This window comes from Oncorhynchus gorbuscha, linkage group LG17 (genome assembly GCF_021184085.1).
Source record: "Oncorhynchus gorbuscha isolate QuinsamMale2020 ecotype Even-year linkage group LG17, OgorEven_v1.0, whole genome shotgun sequence".
In the NCBI taxonomy this organism is placed as follows: domain Eukaryota; kingdom Metazoa; phylum Chordata; class Actinopteri; order Salmoniformes; family Salmonidae; genus Oncorhynchus; species Oncorhynchus gorbuscha.
The window spans coordinates 27,188,959-27,210,837 of NC_060189.1; the positions used below are offsets into that span (position 1 = coordinate 27,188,959).

General features: G+C 41.8%; 1 protein-coding gene and 1 long non-coding RNA gene across 2 annotated transcripts; both read left to right on the plus strand.

Moving 5' to 3' along the window:
- Positions 1-594: 594 nt before the first annotated feature.
- On the plus strand, positions 595-4,327 carry LOC124001945. Its single transcript, XR_006832889.1, has 4 exons — positions 595-903; positions 1,694-1,788; positions 1,947-2,062; positions 2,170-4,327. It is a non-coding gene; the product is annotated as an uncharacterized LOC124001945 (long non-coding RNA).
- Positions 4,328-4,830: 503 nt separating this feature from the next.
- Positions 4,831-20,376, plus strand: sgpp1b (sphingosine-1-phosphate phosphatase 1b). Its single transcript, XM_046308133.1, has 3 exons — positions 4,831-6,006; positions 8,661-8,750; positions 15,348-20,376. The coding sequence occupies exons 1-3, from the start codon at positions 5,143-5,145 to the stop codon at positions 15,897-15,899; spliced, it is 1,506 nt and encodes a 501-aa protein (XP_046164089.1). The 5' UTR covers positions 4,831-5,142; the 3' UTR covers positions 15,900-20,376.
- Positions 20,377-21,879: the final 1,503 nt, after the last annotated feature.

The following is a 21,879-nucleotide window of genomic DNA, read 5'->3' on the forward strand; positions in this document are numbered from 1 at the left end:
CTGGTTTTTAAGTCTTCTGAGCGTGTTAAGATGCCTTAATTCTCCGAATGGCTGTGTCTTAATGATGGTCATCAGCGGGACATAGTTGGTCCCATAGTGTGAAAGGTTTCAGTTGTAATACCTCCTTGCCCAAAACACTAAGGAAATCATCAGGCTCATAGGCAGGATTATGAAAGATTAGGAATAAAATCTTGTGGTTTCTAAGTGTTTTTGGATGAGATAAATGAAATCCAGCAGATGTTTGATTCAGTTACTAATTCCAGTTTTAAGAGGGGGAAACAAGAACTCTATGTTTTGTACCTAAACCAAGTTGAATAGGGCACTATTGTTTATTTGTCATATCTGGGCTATCATAGCAGCTGTAAAATAAAAAGGTTTACATTTAAATCAGACATCAAATAATTACTCATCCAGTCAATAGGTTGCCCATACACCCAAGTAGAGCGAGAGACACCCAGGTATAGGTAGGGGGGGGGGGGATTGGAAACCAAGGAGCACATTTAGAGGATGTGAGAATAATGGAGCCTGATGATGAAGCGTCATCATTGCCTAGTGACTCTCCTAGCAACAGGAAACATCTGCTTCGGCGAAGACCAATGAGGTTGTAGAGAGAATGGTGTTGTTGCTTGTTGCACAGAAAGGGATATTTTAAGACTCTAGGAGTGTTTCGTACACTGAAGGGATTATTAAAACGAAGATACGGTGACTGGGTGTGAAGCGCAAACTTAAGGCAGAGCTTGGAGCGGGATAATTGGCACAGACGGTAAATGTCGCAGCAACGGACGGTCACACATTGGACAGACACATCCAGAAGAACGCATTACCTTCAAAGGCTGCCTACATATAAAAGGACTGCTGATTTGCTGAAGTGCTTTATGAACTGTTGGAGATCGCCATCATAAGGTAATTTTCCTTCTTGATGTGATTATATTTGATCAAATGTGTGGGTGATTCTTACAAATAGGTGACATTCCAAACTGATAGAGATAGCTAAGTAATATTAAGACATCATCATTGCATGGTATCATCATCATCAACATAATCATGAAGATCAATCAGTTGCATGATATTTTTTGTCCAAGCAGGTGAATGCCTTATTTGTGTTACAGGTATTTTGTTTGATCCCTTGAATAGGAATATTACAGTTCCACTGTGCCTAACTGCAGTGGGAGTGAAACGACGTGTTATAGCAGGTGTCACTCTGTTGAAAATTCACTAATAAGTGCAATATCAGAAAGTCTCTGTCTCTCTGTTCTCTCTGTTCGCTCTCTCTCTGTGTCACACACGCACGCACGCACGTGCGCGGGCACGCACACACACACACACAGATACACACAGACTACCCACGCATGTACTCAACCCAATTTCTTTGTAAATAGCCTTGTGTGGGGAAATGGCAATGGCTGTAAAGATTTCAGCTTCGCCTACAAAGCACATGCTGCAGAAAGAAGACCAAAATCTGCTTTGATATTTAAAAAATAATCTGTTTAATCTGGCCATGGTAAATAGCCTATGCAGTGAGATTACATCTGAGAAAAACATAACCCACATTTTCAAATTGTGCAGAATAATTTTTTAATGGTTGTTTTGAGATACAGATGAAAACATATTGTGTGTGATTTGCAACTTTAATAAAACAGGTGTCTCTCCAATCTGTTATTTTCTCTTTATATCTCATTCTCCTCCACTATAGGCCCCTGAAGGCAATGTGTGAGACTCAGAGAACATCCCAAGCAATCAGGACCCCAGTCAGACAACTCATTTGTGGCTCTGGGCTGTCATCATCAGGTAATGTACCGTGGCGTGGATATGACTCCACTACTGCTGGGGCTGTTATATAAATCTGTGTCACTCCTCTAACCACATAATCTCCCCTCACTAATGTGTTCAAAGGGAGAGCTTTATCAAGGTTGTAATTGCATTTTTCCTGATTGTGCTTCAAGCAGTCGATTCCCTTGAATAGAGATCAAACCATTCAACAACGTCGAACGTTGCCTACTTCAAGAGGAAATATGCGGAAGAGGAGGATTTACATGGCGACCTACATGGATATTTTCAAAAAGTACGAACTGCTTTGTTTGCGTTGACATATTCAGACATCAATCTGTTGTCCTATGACATGACACTTTAGATGTGCCTGTCTCATAATCACAACCTCTTTTTCTTCAGCACCTGATACGGCAGGAGGACCGCAGCTGCATCCTCAAGCTCTCCTTGGAGAAGCTGAGATTCCTGGAGGACCCTGAAGCCTACCTGCGGCGCTCTGTGCTCATCAACAACCTGCTGAGGAAGATCCACCATGAGGAGAAGGAGGTGGAGGGGGAGGTGGAGGAGGAAGAGGAGAGGCAGGGGACCTGTGACAGGGGCTCGGGCGGGCAGCGGCTGCTCTACCCAGACAGGAAACGTGTGAAGGTGGTGGTGGCAGACTGCTGCTCTCAGTCCTTTGGGTTGGAGGAGATACCCCACTACCACCTGGTTCCCTACCCCTCCCCCACGTGCCTCTATGGCCTGGGCACATGTCCCAGCATCTCCCCTGGCCACGGGGCTCAAGTCCTGCTCTACAAACTGGATGATAACGGGTGACTGTGACTTGCTGCCAAAGTACGGGAAGAAATTTGATATGGACCGGGCACATCGAAGTAATTGGCAGGGAGTGGTTCGGTGACAGAACGCCCTATTCACTCAGAGCTGCATTCTGTATCCTGCAGCCTGACGTTATCTACATCCAAAAGGGAGGCTACGGCTTCTCCTGTGTGATTTTTGACTAGGTCAACAGAGCAAGAGTCCAAATCAGGGTCTGTCTTCTAAGGACATCTTTGTTACAGCGTCACTGCCTTTACAAGCTGATGTGAGAGACGGAGATTCCTTGCAGGAATTTGTTTTAATGGTCTTTGCACATGTGAACCTTAAGGGATACATATAGTACAAGTCATGCACCCTGCCACTACACTACTCTCTAAGAAAAAAAGTTGCTATCTAGAACCTTAAATGGTTCTTCAGCTGTCCCCATAGGAGAACCCTTTGAAATATTTTTGGGGATTCCAAGTAGAACACTTTTCGGTTCCAGGTAAAACCCAAGGGTTCTACCTGGAACCAGAAAGGGTTATCCTATGGGGACAGCCGAAGAACCCTTTTGGAACCCTTTTTTCTAAGAGTGTAGAGAAACAGACAAGGTTTGTGTTTGGAGGTTTGGATGTCTGCTAGTATGCTTGTGTGACCACAATCAAACTACTCTGTTGTGTATTTGAAAAATATTACATTTCACTAAACATATCCCTAATGTTAAATGATAGACTACTTATCAGAAGCTTGCAAAAGATGATTGAAATGCATATGGGAAAAACTCATTCAAATGAAACTCATGATGGCATATTTGTTGAACAATTAAGCATTATGCATTTGATATAGAGGTTTTGGTGTAAGTCAACTCTCTGGGCGAATCAATTGTTACACATTTCTGTCATAGTGATGCATGTAATATCCCCCCCTCCTGTTTCTGTGTTCTTTCCTACAACATTTTGCTGCCCTCCAGTGGTCAAGTTGAGTGTGTGAATTTTGGGGCTGGCTATTCAGTACTGTGCATCATTCTGACATCAATATTGATATTTTCTTGTCTGTTTAAATTAGCTCTCTGTAGCTCAAGCATCCCGTTTTGAGGTGGAATCTATTCAGGCCAAGAAAAATAAAGCAGAACAGTAGGCCGTTTCACAGCCTCGTCTTGAATGTGCCAGTTTTAATGTATTAAATAATTTGCATTCTCAAAGAGACATAACCTTGTTTAGTGCTTGTTACTCATGCTCCAAGAATACACTAACTTGATTCAGCAAGAGCACATTGGCACATTGCTTTCTTTGATGTCAAACAATTCCCTGTATTTTCTAGCTAATTTTGATATTTTTCTGCAGATTTCTCAGTTTTATGTGTCAGGCAAACAATGTTAAGGTAAATAACATATTTATGAATAGATTGACTGTTCATTATCTGTTTTTTTTATTTTTTTTTATTTGTGCAACAATGTGAATATCGTTTGCTATTGTTCATTTTTTTCTGTAATTGAGTATTGGTAGTTGAGTGTGTTCAGTGTAAAGATTGTTTTTCCATTATTGTTAAACATCTTACAAACTACAGACTAAAATAGAATTTTAAATGCTACTTTTCAACACAATATTTTACTGTATGAAATGTATATTTGGAAGACAATTTACATAGGCCTATTCCTTATTAAAGATAAGCTATTTTGCCAAAAGACTTAAGTAGCACCATGAATCTTTCTTTTTTCAGGTGATTGCTAATGCTATAAAATAAAGTGTTTAAGATGACACTGCCATTACGTGTTGGAGTGATTATTTGTAACGTTACTCTGATGAGCTACAGAGCATCCACTGGTCAGACTATGATAGAAGAGAGACTCTGACAATTCAGGGATATTATGGTGTCTCATTCATCCATAGGTATATCTTCTACTCTATGGAAGCAAATGTATTTAAAGGGACAAGCTAAAACGATTAGTTAAAAGCTTGGGTCAATACCCATGATTTGCCCTATTTAAAATGTGAAGCGCGTCCACATCACCGCGAAATCGCGAACACAAGAGTCCTTGGAATTCACAATCTTAGGGACGTCCCTAACCGCATTGAAGTTTACGTTTTAAATGGTTACTGTATGGGTTATGGTTACGTTCGCGTTATGGGTAGGGATTCGTGTTAGGGTTTAGAGTAGGGACGTCCAAAGGAATCGATAAGCACTAACCTGAATACAAGCACAGTCCCGTTGAAATCGTGAGTGCGTCACCCATGCGTGCGCGTTCGCGAGCACTTCATAGATCTATCATTAACCGGATACTACTTGAGATAGCGGAGGTTCCAGGACGACTAGCTACGAGAAAAAGGCTCTGTCATCTAAAACGTGTTTGCCGAACATTGTAAAGTATCACCTGATCTTTCAACCGGCCTTGTTGCTTCCTTCGACAGGAAAACGTGATACACGTGTTTATTTTATGGGACTAAGCTATATAGAATGAGCAGTAACTCATGATGCACGAGCTGCTGCTTGAAAGCATAGGAAGCTTGCTATATGGCTAACGTTAGCTAGCTGGGAACGGTTAATTTATAGTAAATACACAGTGCTCTATATTGAATCAACATGGCACACAATATTATAACGCAAATTGGACAACTCTGTAATTATCTCCAAGACCCGATTCATGTAGCACGGTTTCAGCAGATTTGCGGTGTGAGCGGGACATTTTCAAGGAACCCAGCAGAGACCAAAGAAGTGGAACGAGCTCGCTTGCACAACAACAGCATTAGCGATCTCCAGGGTGAAAATGAGAAATGTACTGTCAACGGAGAAGGGGAGAAAACCAAGAGTCTCCGGCAGAGAAAAGTCACCTCGCCGGGGAACAGTTTGAAACAGGAAGGAGTAGCCAATGTTTCTCAGAACGGGTCAGTGGTAACTCCTGCGGGGGAAACGGCTGGGCACATCGGGAGCGGTTGCCGCCTCGCAAGATCCAGTGATGTTTTGGTACGGGACCTCAAAGAAAACGGCTCAAGTGGCGTCAACGGGTCCAGGGTGGAATGCACCTCTGAGACACCTGATGAACCGCTTAGTGAAGACCCCGGTCCTAAGACTACTGTCAAGCCGCTGCGCAAAAATTCCCTGACAGGCGATGTGGGCCAGGAGTTTTTAATCGAGAACAAGTTTTTGTACTACCTGTTCACCTTAGGAACTGAGCTGGGCAACGAGCTGTTTTACATCACCTTCTTCCCGTTCATCATATGGAACGTGGACGCTTATGTAAGCCGGCGTCTGATCGCCATCTGGGTTTGGGTCATGTACCTTGGCCAGAGCACTAAGGATGTCATTCGATCGTCCAGGCCAGCCTCACCGCCCGTGGTCAAGGTGGAGATGTTCTACAACTCTGAGTACAGTATGCCCTCTACACACGCCATGTCAGGCACGGCCATTCCCATCTCACTGTTACTGCTGACCTATGGCCGTTGGGAGGTAAAGTTTTGCTGTGTTGTTTTCAGTTAGGAGGAAGTATCAATGCACAGTTTGATCAAATTGCTTCCCCACTTGGCAGTGTTTTCATGGAACTGGCAGCTATTGAGGAAAACATCAAGTTTCAACATCAAGTTCCTCTTAGTAATAACCCCACTGTAAGTGGCGTCATCAACTTGTTACAGTTGTAAGGGTCAAATGTCCTCAAGGCTGCTTCAGCTGACAGTCAAGCAAATATGAAGCCCTTGTTCTATGGATTTATTTATTGATGTTACTGTCACTTGTGAAGTGTAATTTTTTGGGGGGACAAAACATTGAACTTCAATTTCAATCTCCCCCAAGCAGCCTAGCTAGACTAAGGGTTAATTATACAATTATATCAGAGAGTTCTACAGTGTCTCAGACATGATTCCTTTCAGTGTGCAGTAGCAGAAGATCTTGCATTACTCCCACAGTCAGTGCTCATTTTTATAGTCTTTTGTTAGCCCCTGGCCTTATTACTCGTCGTCTCATACCAAATCATCACGAAGCATGAAAGAGCCAAAGGAAAGAAAGGAGTGCTTCATGGCTCCACTGTCATTACCTTGACAGTGCACTGCCTTCTTCCCCTACCCTGCCTGTAGGCTACATCCCTCCCATACATTCCCTGTTTCCTCGTACAGTATGCAAATGTTGACATAATAGTCTGTAAGGTCTACATATACACCTGGCCATATGGTCGCTACTCTTATTATTACTCATTAACTTTTAATTTCCCAGGTTGGCTGATAGAGAACTCTTACTTACAGCAACGTTGGGAAAAGAGTTGCCGAGTTTGACCTACTCCTTCTGGCAGCCGAGTTCTAAAGAGCTCTGCTGGAGAATCATTTCAGAGGCGACAATGATGCTGTTTGAATCATACATCAATCCCACCCCTGCACTCATGGTATGTGCACTGCTCACTATATGTTTGCCTGGAGATAAGAGAGGAACCGAGCCTCCTGCAGGTCATCAGATAAGCCATTGTGTTGTTTCAGATTTGACTCAAAAAAAAAAGACAGGCCTATCATGTTGAGAGGACTATCATGCTCCTTCATTAGGCTGTTTTTGTATTGTCCTTACAGTTCTCTCTCTGACTTGCTCTGGCATGCCGTAGTCTTCATGCGGAATGCGTGCCGCTGACTTGCCTGAGCAGTTCAAGTATTTGGGATGTGCTGCAGACCCCCTCCCATCAGTCTTTCCGGCCCTGCACGAGTAATTAGAGCCAGATGTCTCTCTGTATGAAGATGCTGGCAGTAAGAGGACAGCCAGAGGGAGAGGCAACCAAGGTCCTCTGTGGGACAGATCTAATACATGGAGAAAAACATTTCCCTGGCAATAGGCTGCTACAGGCCTGGTCGGGAGGACAACCATTCAAACCATGTTTACAGATGTGACCTTTTATTTTGGCTCGGTTGATATAACACAGAAAGCTGCTGTAGACTTTGCACTGAAAATCCAGTCCCGTCTCTGTCAGCATCTCAACTGAGTAATGTAGGGATCCACCACCACCAAGTGATCACAGAGCTACAAGCTCAGCAGAGATCCTTCTCAATAACAAGCGGCCAGTGAACCACAAGCTGCACACAGCATAGTGCTGTACACACACCACCTCCATAAATGTTTGCCTGACTTAGCTACAGTATGACCACACATCAGAGCATAAGAGGTCTGTCAGTGGGCTTCCAAACCAAACGAGCATGTTAACATAGATGTGGCCCTGTGGGGCCCCTCAACAGATAGTTCATGTGTTGACAGGGCTGCTCTCTGCTCCCACACACACTGACCTCAGGACAGTTTAGGAGGGCAGGCAGTAGGGCAGCAGGCTATGTGTGTGGCCTGGCTTTGTCTACTACACACACAAATTAGCTTTTTCTCTCCCTCTTTTGCTCTCTGTTCCCCTAGTGTTTCTCAGTCTCTTGTGTGTAAAGCCTTCAGAGAGGCGTTGTTCACTGGATGGACTAATTACTTTTCATTTGACACTGAAATCTCCAACCAAATGCGTGTTCAGTTCTGCAGAGGAACCAGTAGTGTGCTGTGAATCCAGTATGATGATGTGTGTGTTGCAGCAAGTTTAGGCTCCACTCTGGTTAATTAAGTCATCTTGATTTCCCCTCAAGGTTTCAGTCCCAGATGAGTGGGAGTAAGGACAACCGGGGGAGGTTACAGGGATTCTGTGCAAACCTCAGCAGTCCTCACCCTTTACCCTCTCTCTTTTTATGGACCAAGTGCACTCCATCTGATAAGAAAATAACTCAAGTGGCAGGCTGTGTAGAAAAATGCATAATCCTCGTGTGACTGAACGAAGTGTGTTTAGACCCCTTCTTTTGAGTACTATCCCAAAGGTCTGTCAAATCAATTTCAATGAGCATGGCTGAGAAGTGTATATATGCCTATATATCACGTTTTAAACTCATTCCACAGAGGGCTGAGTGAATGGGTTTTTGCTTCTCCCCTGTACTTACTCACTAATTAGTAATGAACTCCCCTCACTTGGTTGTCTAGGTTTTAATTCAAAGGGAAAAACAAAAACCATGCGTTTGACACCCCTGCTATAGATCAGGGGTTGACGTATTCTATTGAAGTATAATTTCATCTATGCTTTCTCCATCCTCATCGCTCTCTTACTCTCTCTACAGTACCCCTTCATGTTTGGGTTCACTCTGGCAATGTGCTGGTGTGTGCTGGTCTGCATAAGCCGCATCTACATGGGTATGCACTCCATCCTGGTAAGTCTACCTTACTTCACATATTTGTGCTGGTACCTGCCATTTACACTAATATCAACCAGGCTGTCAACTAGAGGTCGACCGATTTTAATCGGCATGGGTGATTTCAAGTTTTCTTAACAATCGGTAATCGACCTTTTGAGTGCCGATTATGGCCGATTACATTGCAATCCACGAGGAAACTGCACAGCAGGCTGACCACCTGTTACGCGAGTGTAGTGTCGAAAGGACCTTGTGGCTGTAAGTTGCTAGCTACCATTAAACGTATCTTATTAAAAAACAATCAATCTTCACATAATCACTAGTTAACTACACATGGTTGATGATATTACTAGGTTAACTAGCTTAACCTGCGTTGCATATAATCAATGCGGTGCCTGTTAATTTATCATTGAATCACAGCCTACTTCAACTTCGCCAAACGGGTGATGATTTCACAAAAGGGCATTCGCGAAAAAAGCACAATCGTTGTACAAATGTACCTAACCACAAACATCAATGCCTTTTTAAAAATCGTTACACAGAAGTATATTTTTTTAAACCTACATATTTAGTTAAAAGAAATTCATGTTAGCAGGCGATATTAACTAGGGAAATTGTCATTTCTCTTGCGTTCAGTGCAAACAGTCAGGGTATATGCAACAGTTTTTGGCCGCCTGGCTCGTTGCAAACTGTGAACTCATTTGCCAGAATTGTACATCATTTTGACATAACATTGAAGGTTGTGCAATGTAACAGCAATATTTAGACTCAGGGTTGTGACCCGTTCGATAAAATAGGTAACGGTTCCGAATTTCACTGAAAGAATAAACTTTTTAAAAATGTTTTATTATAGTTTCCCGGATTTGACCATATAAATGACCTTAGGCTCGTATTTCTGTTTATTATATTATGATTAAGTCTATGATTTGATAGAGCAGTCTGATTGAGCGATGGTAGGCAGCAGCATGCTTGTATACATTCATTCAAACAGCACTTTACTGCGTTTGCCAGCAGCTCTTAGCAATGCTTGAATCACAGCGCTGTTTATGACTTCAAGCCTATCAGCTCCTGAGATTAGACTGGCAATACTAAAGTGCCTATAAAAACATCCAATAGTCAAAGGTATATGAAATACAAATGGTATAGAGAGAAATAGACGACACGTCTTAATTCCTATAATAACTACAACCTAAAACTTCTTAACTGAGAATATTGAAGAACTGGGAGTATTGAACCACCAGCTTTCATATGTTCTGAGCAAGGAACTTAAACGTTAGCTTTTTTACACTATGCTTTTTACACTGTGTTTTTGCATTATTTAAATCAAATTGAACACGTTTCATTATTTAATTCGGACAAAATACATTTTATTTATGTATTATATTAAGTTACAATAAGTGTTTATTCAGTATTATTGTAATTGTCATTGTTATTACAAATATCTATATCTAGCTTTTTTTGGTCCTCCAATAATCAGTATCGTGTTGAAAAATCATAATCGGTCGACTTCTACTGTCAACCACTCAGCTAGTTGATTCAGGACTGTTCACTGCTGGCATGTCTTGAAATCACTTGAATTTGATACCTAACCTATGTGAAACAGTATCTAAACTGTAATGTCACCTTGTCCTGAGCTTTGTGTCAGGCGCTGGCTCTACTCTAGTGTCTTCTCCCGGACTGCCTGTAGGTTATAGACACCTCAGTAGAGGCCTGTATTGGACACTTACAACACTGCAAAAAAATGATGATTTCTTTGGGACGGGAGAGCATAGTGATTCTGCAGTAGATCAAATGATTATAGGCATTTTAGGGAAGAGAGGGCTTATCAGATACAAAGCTGGTGGTCTGGTAAGCCGGAAGAGGGGTTCTGACCTCCACATGGCAGGCAACATGTTGGTCTATGGAGGTGGTCTCTCTATACCACATACCCACAAAGGCTGGTGCTGGTGGCCCTCAACTACTTCCAGCTAGAAGTTGGGACAACATGAGAGAGGTTGTTGTTGGTAATTTAACAAATTCTAGGTTACTCCTCTATGATCATAGGGACTATCACCAATCTCCCATAACAGGAACCAGTTGAGAAATAACTAGTCCCAGCACCAGAAAGATACTAAAATAAATGCATTGGATTGAAACAGTGGTTTACTATGGGATGCATTCAGGCACAGTTTATAAACACTACTCCACTCTGTGTCGTCTACCACACAACTCCATGGGCATCCTGGCAGACCTGTTTAATCTCAGTCTGCCACTGGGCTTTAGGGAAATGAGAACATTACAGATTTATATTTGCCTTTGTGTAGTGCCTTAAGGTCTACAGTGCAGACCCATCTGTCCTATAAGCGGCAATGCTGTCATCAGGGTATGAGTATTTATCCTGAAACTTTCTTTGAAGAAGAAATTAAAGGCCATTTTTAGTATTTTCTCCAACCTTTTTATCCCAAAATGTTTTTCTCTCTTATGTAATAGAACACACAGCTCAGATGTGGCAGGCAGGCAGTAGGCCCATCTGGAGAGTGAGACTAGTAGCGATGAGGCATGCTGTCTGTCCTAACATGGACCTGCCTGTTGGCCTCCATTTCTACATCTAAGCACCAGAGAGACAGAACTGTGCATGTTTGACTCGCTGGCTGTTTGAGTGTGACCGTGTCTGTGTTTTTCAGAACGTGTGCGTTTGTTTCCACAGCTCCAATTAAGTCCCAAGGGATGATGTTGTTGTCGCTTACTGGTATGATGTCATTGACCTGGTTGGCTGCAATGTTTCGTTTGACTGCCGGTCGCACGGGCAACTGTTGCTTTGGTGATGCCTGTATCATGTCTCAGGGAGTTGACTGATGGACTGATGCAGTGCAGTCAACTAGGCACAGGCAAGGGAGTTAGTAGTTACCCAGCCCCAGGTAGTAACCCTGTGTAGCCTCTCTCCTCCTTCTCTATAGCTTCACTGACCCCCTCATGTACACTGTTGATCTGTGTCTCTCTGTACAGGACATGGGGGGGCTTGTTTCCAACTCATATAAGCCTTTAATGGCAGAGCTAATGCTGTTAATGGGGCTAAATGTTGGGACATTATATCAGAAACTGTTTTCTGGGGTCTGCTGGAGTGTAGAACATCCATTTGTGGTCTCTGACCACTGCCAGGCTTCACTGCTTAATGGGTTCTGTATCAACTTAAAATATTATCTTGCTCAATGAATAAGCTTCCCCGTCTTTTCCTACACAGGAATGGTTTGAAATGTAGCTAAAGGAATTACCGTAGATATGCCAGCACTATCTTCTCCACCATCTGAGAGGCTAACAAAGGTTGGTCCTCCAGGCCTGTCTCTCATTAAGCTGGGAATATACGGTCATTGGAACTAATGAGGCTTGATAGCTGATCCTATTAAGTCATTTAGGATCTAAGAGGTAATACAAGAGACCAAGAGTTGTCTATTCTCTATCCTCCTCCCAGGCTTTCTGTAATGGTAGGCAATGTAGGACCTATGTCATAAATGATTCTGTGGGTTGTATGCCACAGTTCATGGTATTTCTCTCTATAGGCTTTATGAGTGCTGGTTTGGCTGGGGTTAGAGAGAGCACTGAGTAGCACTAGATTAATGCTAGTGTAGTGTCAGCACAAGCTACATTTTCAGGGTGTCTGAGTTTAGCCTAGTTGGACCAATGGAGACCAACGGTTGGGACAGACTTGTGATAGCATTCACAATGAGCGACTAATTCTTAATGATTAAAAGGGTTAGGGTTAGAAGGTGATAAATCATTACAAGGGCATTGATAAAGATATAAACTCTAGTGACCCCATCTACGGAATATTTCCTGCTACTTTTCTTTTTGTTGACTTCACAGTTAACAGTCAAACTTTGGACCAGAGACCATTTTCTCCTGGTACTGAGGCATGCCTGGTAAAGCCGACATTGAAGGATATTGTGATTTATTTTTTAAGTCCCTGCATTTGAAATGAAATATTGAACTTATATGCACAAGTATTGATGCTTATTATGGGTACATAGGTTACTGTGAGAGGCTGTAACAGGTTTTCAGTTTGCCGGGACAAAAAAAAGAACAAAAGAAAAGCCGAGAAATAAAACTGTTGCCGGCCAAAATGACAGAGAGAAAAAAAATCCCATTCCAAAATAATGCTTTTTTATTCATTAATGGAAATCCATTTCACTGTCATGTTTATCGGACTATAGGTTAATTTGCAATTTGTGGAATTAAATTGGTCTGTGTGTATTTTCGTTAGTCATCATGTTTCTTATTTATCCAACACAACTATCACACATACAGAGCCTATTTTGAGCTGGAATTCTCCTGCATCTCCTCAGCTGGTTGCTGCTGGAGTAAAACATGTGCTTTTATAAGACCATTAATTGCACAACACTTCTAAATGTAATAGTGTGTTAAAAACGGTTGGTGCACAATTAAAAAGAGCTATTTTTCCCCCTTCTCAACTTGTAATTGAAGTAATCTCCCATTCAAGTGTAGGCAACAGGCTATTAGCACATCACCCACTCCTTTACAATGCAGGCTGGAGGCAGTATACATTTTTAGGCTACTTACTGGTTTGAAACCTGAATGTTCTATTTCATGTTATGAGGCATTACCTCACTTCAAAGTAACCTATAGGGAAAATCCCACAATGGAAACATGGAGTCAATTATTTTATAAAGACTTCATAGCTGGCACTTGAGTTTAAAGTTTGGGGAAACAAACAATGTATCCTACCTATTAGTATGTTCTGCATGCCAGTTATGATTTTCATATGCGCATTTTCGTGGAACAATTTAACTTCATTAATAACGCTTTTGTTTCTCAAAATCATTGTCAACTGGTTACTCTAAAAATCTGAATGAAAATGATAATAACCTAAAAGTAAACTAATGAGAGATCACCAGCATCTGCCATATGGACACATTGATACACGGTAATTAATGATTGGCGGCTAAAGAAATGAGCGCATGGAACTCATAGCCCACAGGCCAATGCAGCAGTAGGCCTATAACTTCCATCGCTCTTTCACACCGAGGATTGGTGATTATGGAAGAGTAGATTGTTGGACAGATTTTTTGTTATATTAAGACGCATTAGATGTTAAGATGCATTACCATTATCTAAATGTGATTTATAATTCTTGGGCATCGCTGGTGGACCATACTGGGTTTTGCAGCCAATGCATATGGGTCTGGTACATTTCTCAAATGGTGGTAAATTAAAATCTTCCCATTCATGTTGTCCGTTGCCACATTTCCCTAACAGAAACCCTGTCAGTAGTGGAAATAGAAGCTCGTCTGAAAGTGCTTCTTAGGCCAGAGGCACACAGTGAAATAGCTCTATCTCGCCTCTGGAGCTCTGAAAGTCCCTTTGATTGTAACATGTGGCCTTGCAGTGATTTTTACCACTTGAGGTCACACAGAGAGGCTGCCAAGTGCCAACACGTGAATGTGGAATGACTTTGACATGACTGTGGTAGACACGTGTAGGCCAGGGTGGGTTAATGACTGACAGCATGAAGAGTGGGGTAGAGGTAGGATGATTTATGCCCACTGGGCACAGATGACATTTCAACATCTATTTTTGATTTCATTTTGGTTGAGTTGTCGGCAAATGTGAAATCGACAACGAAAATGTCGCCATGTCATTGGATTTAGGTTCGAAGTGGTGTGAAAAGATGAAAAATCTTGGAATTGAAAACGTTTATTTTTAGGTTGTAGGGAGGTTCTGAGAATGTTTTACTCTGGTTCCTGAAGTTTTCCTGGGAGGTTTTATTAATGCTCTGAAAACAGAAATGGTTATTTTGAGGTTTTTTAATAACTTCCTTAACTTTTTTTTGTTTGTTTATTTATTTATTTGTCTTTTTAAAATTTGACCCCTTTTTCTCTCCAATTTTGTGGTATTCAATTGTTTTAATAACTACTATATTGTCTCATCGCTACAACTCCGGTACGGGCTCGGGAGAGACGAAGGTTGAAGGTCATGCGTCCTCCGATACACAACCCAACCAAGCCGCACTGCTTCTTAACACAGCGCGCATCCAACCCGGAAGCCAGCCGCACCGTGCACCTGGCAACCTTGATTAGCACGCACTGCTCCCGGCCCGCCACAGGAGTCGCTGGTACGCGATGAGACAAGTATATCCCTACCGGCCAAACCCGGACGATGCTAGGCCAATTGTGCGTCGCCCCACGGACCTCCCGGTTGCAGCCGGTTACGACAGAGCCTGGGCGCGAACCCAGGGTTTCTGGTGGCACAGCTGGTGGCACATTTTAATGACGTTTGCAATTCTTGTTCCTGTATGTATTAATATTGTTATTTTGTCCTCAAACTTGAACTCGAGATATGCCATTTAAAAAATGAGGCATTTCCCACAATCCGACATCATCACACTCGCTCAACTGATGTGGTCGGATAGGCAGACCTTCTGACTTTGTTGCTGTGACAACCCCATGTCTTCCTCTATTGTGTCATTTTCAAATAAAAAAAAACTCAAGTTAAGCAAGACTTGAAAATCTGTCATACATTACTCACATGATTTAAAGCATTGTTAAGATTATATGCATTTATTAAGGAGTGCTGTCTGTATAGTGTATACTTTGCTAAGTTGTTCATGTTGTTTTCTTCTAGGATGTCATTGCTGGCTTCCTGTACAGCCTCCTGATCCTGGTGGTATTCCGGCCAGCACTGGACCTGATTGACAACTTCAACCTGACATACCGCTACGCCCCCCTCATCATCATCTCCCTGCACCTGGGCATGGGCCTCTTCTCCTTCACCCTGGACACCTGGAGCACCTCACGGGGCGATACCGCTCAAATCCTGGGCACTGGTGCTGGCGTGGCCCTAGCCTCCCACCTTAACCACTACCTTGGCCTGATGCCCGACCCCCCGCTGGACCAGCTGCCCCTAACCCCCCCGGCTCTCAGTGCCGCCCTGCTGGCCGTAGCCATGCTGAGGATGTGTCTGGGCGTCCTGGTGCTGCTGGCCATCAGGGCCCTCATGAAGGCCATCACCATCCCTCTGGCCTGCCGTATCTTTGGCATCCCCAGTGGAGACGTAAGAAAGGCCCGGCAGCACATGGAGGTTGAGCTGCCCTACAGGTACATTGTGTACAGCATGGTGGGCTTCAGCACCCTCTTCCTGGTGCCCCAGCTCTTCGCCTACCTGCAGCTGTCCTGATGAGAGAGCCCTGTGGATCCCCCAGTCCCCTGTCCTCACCCCTGCTCATCTAAAACCAAGCCCATAGGAACATGGGAAATTCACACCTTACATATCCTGTACATCCACCTCCTATACCACTAACCTTTGTCCTTGCCAGTTCTAATGACAGAAACCTCTTATCAGGGAACTCTTATAGACAGATTTGACAGGATGTCAGCACTGATTACTAAATCCTATTTGCTTTATCTTACTTCAATTGTTTTTTGTCAATCAGAATTTGACCTCTGTTTATCTTAATTTCCCATTTTATGGTCTCAATTTGAAAGGAAACGCACTAATGATTTTGGGCATCAGAGCAAGTTATGGATCAACTAGACTAATAATTCTCTCTCTATTATTAGTCACCCCTTCCCCAACCGTATATACATAGTCTATCCTGAGTATTTATTTAAAATACTTTCCCTGCTTTTTTGTACTTGGGAGAAAATGAGGATTCAATACTAATCTGATAATTTCAGTCTGTGTCCTGGTTGTGTTCTCATCTATTTTTCTAAAGGGCTCTTTTTATCTATTATTATTGAAGATGATCTGTTGAGGTTTTAATAAATAGATTTTTACTCTGTACTGATGAGAGAAAAGCCATGACTGGGCCTAGGCACATGATGCAGTGGTGTCACTGTGGGATATATAGAGGACAGGACATTAGCCCTATAGGTCAGAGGGTTAAAAGTGGGATTGTTTTGAGCGTCAGGAGGACTTGGCTCAGACACACAGTGAGGAACTTCCTGTTTTATAGGAGGGGATGCACCTGACTGCACGGAATCACTTCCTGCGGGTCTCGTGTTTGGAGGGGCCAAGGGAGGATTAGAGGAGATAACACCAACCCCAAGGGTAAATAACTATAGGAGCTAAATTCTGCTTAAATGCAGGTTCTGGACGTCTTTCGTTCAGAAACATTACTTGCATTCACAGAGGGATTTCACATGGAAAGCCCCTCAACAGTAACTAAGCTAGGCTGTTTATCTTCCAGTTGTACTTTAATGAACACTGGCAACTCTTTTCTCTCACTGTATGTTTCAGCCCCTTGTTTCTTTGACTAGCACAATGAAGATTCTCTCTTCGTCGTGTCCCCCCAACCGTACTCGCTCTCTACCTTCCTTTGCATCCTTCCTTTGTTCCAAGTCCATAGTGACTGGACTAGATCCACATGCACTGAAGAGTGTAAAGTTAATCTTACCTCAGTGTTCTTACTATATCTCTTTCCAGAAGTGACCAAGTCTTTCACTGCTTTAATGAGGTACATAATATGGTATAGGTATACTATCATAGCATTGTTATTTTGTCTGGCTAATTGATTTGTTTTTGATTGTTTTTAACAAAAGAATAGCGCTGACCGGAAGAATGCCAGCAGTTTCCCACTAGCAGAGAAAAGACTGAAAGGACTGGAGCCCGTTGTTGTGCTGATCACACTGATATAGGTATACTGTAGGTATATCTATTATTGGAAAAACAATATTGTTCCTGGACCAACTGTCATAACAACTGTATCTTGGCCCATAGGGGCAGAGGCTTGATAAGAAAGCTATACTGTACATCCTAGTGTGATTATGGAATACATATGATATATAGACGTCTATAGTACTGTTCTAATAGAAACCCAACTAGCACATTTTGTTCCTTGTAAGAGGAAAGAACGTATGTTTTTGGGAACGAAGCTATGCGTTTCCTGACTGTTAAAACGGAAGCTTTTTTAAAAACATTCTGAGAACAGAAGTGAAAGTTTTGCCTGTTCTGGGAACTTTTATTTTTAGGTTGCATGGAGGTTCTGAAAACATTTGACTCTGGTTCCTTAAGTTTTCCTTTCCTTTCATTAACGCTCTGAGAACAGAAATGATATGCTATTTTGAGTTTTTTTAATAACTTCCTTAACAATGCTAGCTTGTTGTGGGTAAACTTTTTTTTAAACTCCCAAGCATGGATAGGACACATGGAAAGGAATATCCTGAGGCATTAATCATGTAAACGTTTTATTTTGACCACATTAGTGAGATTCAAACCTATAAAATTCTGATCTCTATCCATGGACTTAGTCCACTGCGCCACCAGGATGGAGCTAGTATGCCTTTCTTTTGTATATAAAGCTATTAATTTGAGTCTATTCAAACAGACCCCATTTCAAAGGAAACAAGCATTAAGATCAGGTGTGGCCAATTAGTGGGTGCGACCAACACACCTGAGTAAACTTAACAAGGTGGAGGATAGAGGCAGTTTTGTTGATGCTGAAAACGGAATGTATTTTTTTTTATAACATTCTTAGAACGTTCTCTGAATGTTTTCTTGTGGTTTTTATGTAAAGTTTTCTTAATGTTCTTGGAACAATTTGAGAACGTGACTTTAAATAGAACCGTGAGGAAACTTGTAGAAAAGGTTATGCTGAAGTACTGAAATTCCCACTGAAGAACGTTGTTTCTTAATGTTCTCTGAACTATTTCAGAACATTCCCCATGTCAAACCAGTTGGAGAACATTCCTAGAACATTATAAACATTCAAATTAAATGTAACCATGTTTGAACTCTTAGGAAACGTTCTGTTAAAGTAATGAAATGCCAAGAGAATTACTTTTTTTGTCAACTTATTTAAATGTGATGTGAATGTTCCTAAGCCAAGCAACTATGAAGCACCATTCTCAGAAAGTTGTGGGAAGGTTGTATGCAAAATAATCACAGGACAACCACGCTCTCACCAAACTCTAAGAAACGTAGGGGTTCTCAGAATTTTATGAGCTAGCTGGGAATGCACTGTTTCCACAATGCACTGTTGTTGTTGCCCTGTCCATTTGCTGGTCTGTCTGTCTTTTACTGGCCACTGTTGACCGGAAGCGCTCAGGAGACAGCTGTGTTGTGGCCTTGTCTTACGTGTGAGAGTTTGTTTTATTTGTGCTTGTCTCCTTCCATTTCAGTGAGAAGGAAGGTCATTTTTGTGGTTATTGTGAACAGACAGTACAGGGCTCTGATATGATAATAAACTTGGACTAAAATAGAGCACATCATTCTGATCCTCTAATAAACCGCGTGGTTGGACCTAGACAGTCAGTTAATTTAGCACTACCGTTTTATCTTGGCCAGGAAGCCTCTCTGCAGATTGAGGAATGATAAGTTCATTAGATCGATGCAGATAACTCAAGTTTCAAGTGTTATTAGTTGTATGTGCGGGATACGCATGGTATTCATCGTCTAACAAAATGCTTACTTGCATGTGTGTTCCTTCTCGACAATGCAACAACAATAAGAAAAGATAAGATTACGAACATAAAGTTAACAGCAGTAGAGTATGTATATTTTTTTAGCATAAGTATCCTATAGGAAGGCATCATTTATAGTCTAATATTTACATGTGTATTGGGGGGGCATCTTCCTGATGCTGATTACAGTAGTTATTTCTATACTGAAGGCCTCAGAATTCTGAAGTCAATCTTAATAATCAGAAACTATTTTCAATAAATGTAAGAAATTATATGGTTAATTGTTGGGTTGTGTTATCTATGTCTTATTTCAAAGCATTTAGTTTCAACATGAAGATGTGACGTTTTCCAAGATATTCCTAATGACTTTCCATTCAAATGGTGATGTGATCACCGTTTCTTTTCAACTTTTCTACCAAATGAAAAGGGTTCAGTAATGTAGCTGTACTGTGGCTTAAGTTGAACTCTGTTCTTACTACCCTAGTGCCTTTTACTGTGTTTCAGGAAGGAGTTGTAACCTTTCATGTTTTTTGTAGCCATTGAATTGGAGAGTGGTGAGAGACATGTAAAAGTGTTGTTGGGTTCAACCTATTTCAATTCCATTTGAATTATATTAAAAACTGTGCGTTTGCCTTTGCACTTGTAACTGCAGATTAGGTTGATTGTCATTAATACTTTAGTACTTTTGTTCAAACAGAAGATGTTTGAAACGGTTATCCATGTTTTTCACTGTTACTTGTTTCCCTTTTTCTTCTCATTTTAATTTGAAGCATTTGGTCCTTAGTTCTTAATTTGTCAAACTGCATTTTATAAGATATATTTGCATGAACAAATCTTACAGATGCAGTATTTGTGATGATTTTTGACATGGCTACAACAAATGTCCATGTCAAATTGCTTGTTTTACAGAATCATCTTTTTATAGACCAAATAAATATTTATATTGAACTGTATTTAATATTAGAAATGTTTGTGAAACTGAGATTTCTTTGTGTCCACCTGAAAATCTCTTCAGTTATTTGAAATGACCATTTTTATGCAGTTTTGACATGGTAGGTCATTTTTTTACAACCCCAAAAAATGTATGTCCATTTTAATGGTTGGGTTCAATCTATGATGTTCATTCTATGAGGCTCAGATCTGTATGAGTGAATTAATCATAAGAATCTAGTGAGCTAATTAAAACAATCAAATTGACTGTCCACTCCAGTCCATTTTTAACAATTTCAATAAAGAGATGTGATTTTTGGTCACTTAGTGTCTGTGTGGCTTCACTTTGAAATGGCTCTAGTTTTTACCATGTTGAAGGGACTTTCTTTTGTGTCCTTTCTCTGCATTACCTCAGCCCTGTTGGTTCTGTATTATGTAGACGTGGTGAGGTGTGTTTTTCTAAGCACTGAAGACATTCAGCAAAGTTTCCAATCTGTGCTGCCAAGGTTGTCAGGAACAGTGAAAACATGCAACCACTGGCCCAAGATAAAATATATTTTCTTCTGCAGTGAGGCATGTTGATGCAAGTGAAGCATTGGTCAACCTTCCTGAATGTTTTGGAACACTTGCTGTACCTTGCCTGCAGTGCTTACACACTCAAACTGTACTAGCAGCCAGCTAGGCCACCTGCTACTCGACAGCCTCACTGCAGTCCACAGTTCACCAGCAGTATGCGATCACGCAACCAAGGGAGGGAGGGCAGGGGTCACAAAACAGATTTTACAGTAGGATAGCACCTAGGTTATATAATTTGTCCCCCACATTGGGAAACACTCATCTGATATCCAGAACTGCACATTACTTAGACTTGTAGTGAGGGGAGGATGGCTCATAATGAATGGAATGGTATCAAACACATGGACAATCAGGTGTTTAATGTGTTTGAGACCAATCCATTCATTCTCTTCCAACCATTACTATAAAGTGACACCAGCCACCACTGACACACACCACCTCTGTTTGTATTTCACCAACTGCTGCATCCTCTCCTCTGCCCCTCTCACCTATCGAGACTCTTCTGCAAAGGACTCTGGTAGGATACACCTGACTATCCTCAATGAAAGGTGGCTATCGAGAAGGGGATTCCACTCTCCTGTTTGCCTACTCACAAATGGACACTCTCCTCGACCACTTATCTGTTTCTGAGTCACAGAGGACGAAGGATGTACATTTGCCTAAAAAAGGAAAAAGACAATAACAGCTATGTCACTATCCACAGCATCTTTCTACCATCTGGGCATCCCATACAATAATGTTGTCTTTCTGTCTCTGTGGGAGAGATGAGGGCTCTCAAAGAACAACCATGCAGATAAAAGGCTCTCATTTTCACTCCCACACACAAACATGAACTTACTCACCAAATGACTTCTTACAATTGTGTTGTGTGCGTGTGTGTTTGTGTGCCTGTATGCCTCTCACACTTGCTTGTCCCTTAAAGATTTGTAGGGCACTCCACCCATGTGGCAGCTCTTAATTTATTCAGCCATCCATTTTTCCTGTAGATTTTTGTAACATTTTATTGGAACATTTGTTGGGGGGGTCTGTGAACAGTTTAAAAGTATTGTTAAATCTATATAAACGTGTACAAAGATGTATAGCAGAAATAGTATTCATTGTATTTGTTGGTTGAGTTTATTGCATCAAAACTGGTAAACAGCAGAGGCAACCAGATTGCAGGGGTCTACTCCCACCTGGTGGCCAAGTCCATGAAGATCACACCTAAGCCTGTCACTAGATCGCCACACCAGAAATGGCAGTGGGAGAAG